This window comes from Morus notabilis, unplaced genomic scaffold (genome assembly GCF_000414095.1).
Source record: "Morus notabilis unplaced genomic scaffold, ASM41409v2 Scaffold124, whole genome shotgun sequence".
NCBI classification, from domain to species: domain Eukaryota; kingdom Viridiplantae; phylum Streptophyta; class Magnoliopsida; order Rosales; family Moraceae; genus Morus; species Morus notabilis.
This window is the reverse complement of record NW_010361697.1, coordinates 503,878-507,463: the sequence shown is the minus strand read 5'-3', so window position 1 is coordinate 507,463 and position 3,586 is coordinate 503,878. Positions and strand designations below refer to the sequence as shown.

Below are 3,586 nucleotides of genomic sequence, written 5' to 3'. Positions count from 1 at the left end.
TTGCATACCTACCAAACAATAATTAGAAGATCAAAAGGGAGGGGAGAAAAAAGAAACACAAATTATAACTAATTACTTTGAATTGACTTACCGTGCATGCACATTGATATCAACGACCTTTAGCTCGATAGTTAAACAGAAGTTCCACCCATAAATTTTCATAATGAAAACACAGATTTTGACCTTAGAGAATTGAGTTACGTATTAAAAGACTTGGAGAGTCATTTTTTTTTAATTTATTTATTTTAGCACTTTGGGGTTATCAGAATTACCATACCATATGAAAGTACTTTATTATACCAAATGCTCATTCACATGAAGTTTTAAACTAAATATAGATCCCAACAAATTTGTATACATATGAACATTAAAGAATGTTGCAAAAGAATTCAACTGCTAGCGTATTAAATTTATTAATCAACGGAGAAGAAAATTCTCAACAATTTTATTAATTAATAAAGATCAAGAAATAACGTACACTACAGACCTGTGAGAAATTACTTAGATACATTCCTAGCTATAAAATAAGATATATATAAATATATATATAACTGTTTTTATTTATAACCTCGAATCTATAACAAAGTCTCCTAATAAGAGCTTATTTTATGAATTGTTAATAATGACACGAAACACAATAATAATTTATTGAATATTTTTTTTCGCATGATAGTTGTGACTTGTGAGCAACTCCACACCAAGAGCAACTAGCAAGCTTAATTAGCCTTAATTAATGTTTCCACGACCATTTTGCTCCATTATAATGTCTTGAACTAAAGAAGACATGTTCAAGTGAGAAGATCCTCCTTCTTCAATAGCCTTTCTTGCCATTTCCCTTCTATTATCCGCTTCTTCATCTCCACCGTCCATCACCATCATGATGGCCCTTTTCACATCATCTCTCTTCACCAACACCCCAACTTTCTCTTCCTCACCCCACCTAACGGGTACTTCAACTCCGACACTAACTCCAATCTTCAAAACTTCCACAACCAACTTCTCATTCAAGAATTGCTCGGCAAAAAGTGGCCAAGTAATCATTGGCAGACCGGAACAAACCCCTTCAATTGTTGAGTTCCATCCACAATGTGTCAAGAACACCCCAACCGCTTGATGGGCAAGAATCAGCACTTGTGGGGCCCACCCCTTTATCAAGAGTCCTCTTCCTTTGATTCTCTCCTCAAATCTCTCCTCCAAAACCCATCTCTCAAACTCATGAAAATTTTTCTCCTCTCTTTTGACCACCCAGATGAAAGGCTTCCCACATGCCTCCAAGCCCAAACCTAGCTCCCTCAGTTGGGATGGAACCAAACGACATTGGCTGCCAAGACAAGCATAAACGACAGAGTTTGGCTCCATCTTGTCCAACCAATCTAGGCATTGCCGTTCGTTGATTGAAGCCTTGTTTCCTCTCTCCAATTTGTCCAAGTTGTCCTTGTTGCACATAGACACCGACCCAATGCACCAAACCTTCTTGTTTAGTGCCTTTGAGAATTGTTCTCGAAATCCTTTTTCCAATTCTTCAAAACTATTCACCACAACACCAAAGGATTCAGATTCAGCCTCTCTCATCTTGTCTCGAAAATCGTCCAAATCGGGCTGAGTCACGAACGATCCGGGCAACTGGGCCTTGGTGACTCGGATGTTGAAACTCTCACCTAGGCCCGGTATGAGAAAAGGCTCGGAATCGGAAGTGACCGATTGATGAACGTTGTGGAGCTTGATATTGTGAGCAGCCAAGAGTGAGAAACAACACATACCATGGAAAACAATCCTCGGAATGTTGAACTTCTTAGCTATCTCCGACGTCCAAAACAGACATTTGTCCGATATTATACAGCTCGGTGCCGGAGTTTGATCTCGGAGATAATCCTCTAGTGGCTGTTGCAACATGTCGAGGGCTTTGTAGAACTTTCTAAGAAGGTCTCTCGAAGGCAAGCTGTCGAGATTCTCGTACCCAATTGGGAGTCCCACTTCTTGGCTTGGGAATTTGATCCGAACCAGCCTGATTGGGAGGCCGGAATCTGCAGCTCGATTGATCGTCATTTCGAATCTCGAGGCATTGTGAGGGGTTGTCACTAAGCTCACAACAACTCCACGCTCTGCCAAGAGCTTGGCCATGTCTATCATGGGGATCATATGGCCTTGTGCCATGAGTGGGACTAAGACAAAGTGAGGACGATCCATTAATGTTTCACAAGAGATTTAGGTACTGATTTGTTTCTCTTTAGATCAGCGATATGGTACCAACAATGAACAGGGTAAGACTTTTTCTTTTTGTTTTTTTAATATTTGTTTTTTGGATTTTGGTTCTCTCGAAATGAAATGAAAGTCAGAATGAGCAAAAACGTGACATGGGCTATTTTTTTTTTATATAGTTTATGAATTTAATACAAAGGGGTGACAAGATCATGTACATAAACATTTGGCATTATAAGGAAGCTCTCAAAGTCTCCTTTAATGACCTTGACTTTGAATGTTTCAAACACGACATCATCGTGAACAACACACAATGGACGCGCTCTCTTTCTGTACCATATGTAATTAATTTGAATAAATGAAAATTATAACCGTAATAGTATGTGTATGTACGTAATATTAGCTTAACGAGTGCTGGTCATAATATACGTACGTATTACTAACCCTATCTGATATGTCGTTTGGGAAAAAGTACAAAAAGATAATCAAGGGGTTATAGCTGCAAAAGTTGATTTCTTAAATTGTGCGGCCCAAACTATTGTCAGAGAGCAAAAATATTAAAGGGAGAAAGAGAGAAATATGCCGATACTTGAGATGAATTAAAATTAATATGCTAATAGTTTACATAAGTTAATAAATAGACTAAATTACTATTTTCGTCCATAATTTGTCTGGTTATGAACCATAACTTGACAAGTTATTTACGGTTTTTGTCCATAACTTGTCTGGGTATGAACCATAACTTGACAAATTTGTCCATAACTTATCTGGTTATGAACCATAACTTGACAAGTTATGGCCTATTAATTTCTTGTCACGCCCCTAAACCGGGGTTAGTGACGTGGAGGCTCGTTTAGAAACTTTAACCTATTTGAGAGAGAGTGATTAGCAAAATAATTTAATTTCTTTCAAATCCAAAACATCCAGGTATTTCTAAACGAGCCCCTGCATTCAAGAAAAATTTGATTTCAAGAACGGTGGTGGAATTTCCAACCAAACCAGTCTAAAATCACGTCCCTGGTATCATGTCAGGAATTTCCACAGGTGTTTAGCATACATGAACATAAACAAAAGTAAATATGACATCAACCACAGTCTAGTAATATTTAAGTTTACAATCCATAATCTCTTATACATGCCTTGAAATAAAAGATAAGAGTAAATACAACTCTTCACTTTCCTGAAACAAGTCCACGTCACCAGTAGTAGCTACCTACTCCGCACTACTCCTCGCGTCGCCTGGAGGGGTTTAATACATTTGAAAACAGGAAAAGGTGAGCGAAAGGCCCAGTAGGATATAATTTTATAAAGCATTTAAATTAAAGGTACTCACGGTCCGAAGATATACACCCAGAACCGATCATCCTTTTTTTAAAAAAAAAAGGAA

The 3,586-nt window shown here is 37.9% G+C and overlaps 1 protein-coding gene across 1 annotated transcript; it reads right to left on the bottom strand.

Moving 5' to 3' along the window:
- Positions 1–497: 497 nt before the first annotated feature.
- LOC21405417 (UDP-glycosyltransferase 73D1) lies at positions 498–2,365 on the bottom strand. The gene has a single exon (XM_010100538.2). It carries the CDS (start codon positions 2,185–2,187, stop codon positions 727–729), a length of 1,461 nt encoding a protein of 486 aa, XP_010098840.1. The 5' UTR covers positions 2,188–2,365; the 3' UTR covers positions 498–726.
- Positions 2,366–3,586: the final 1,221 nt, after the last annotated feature.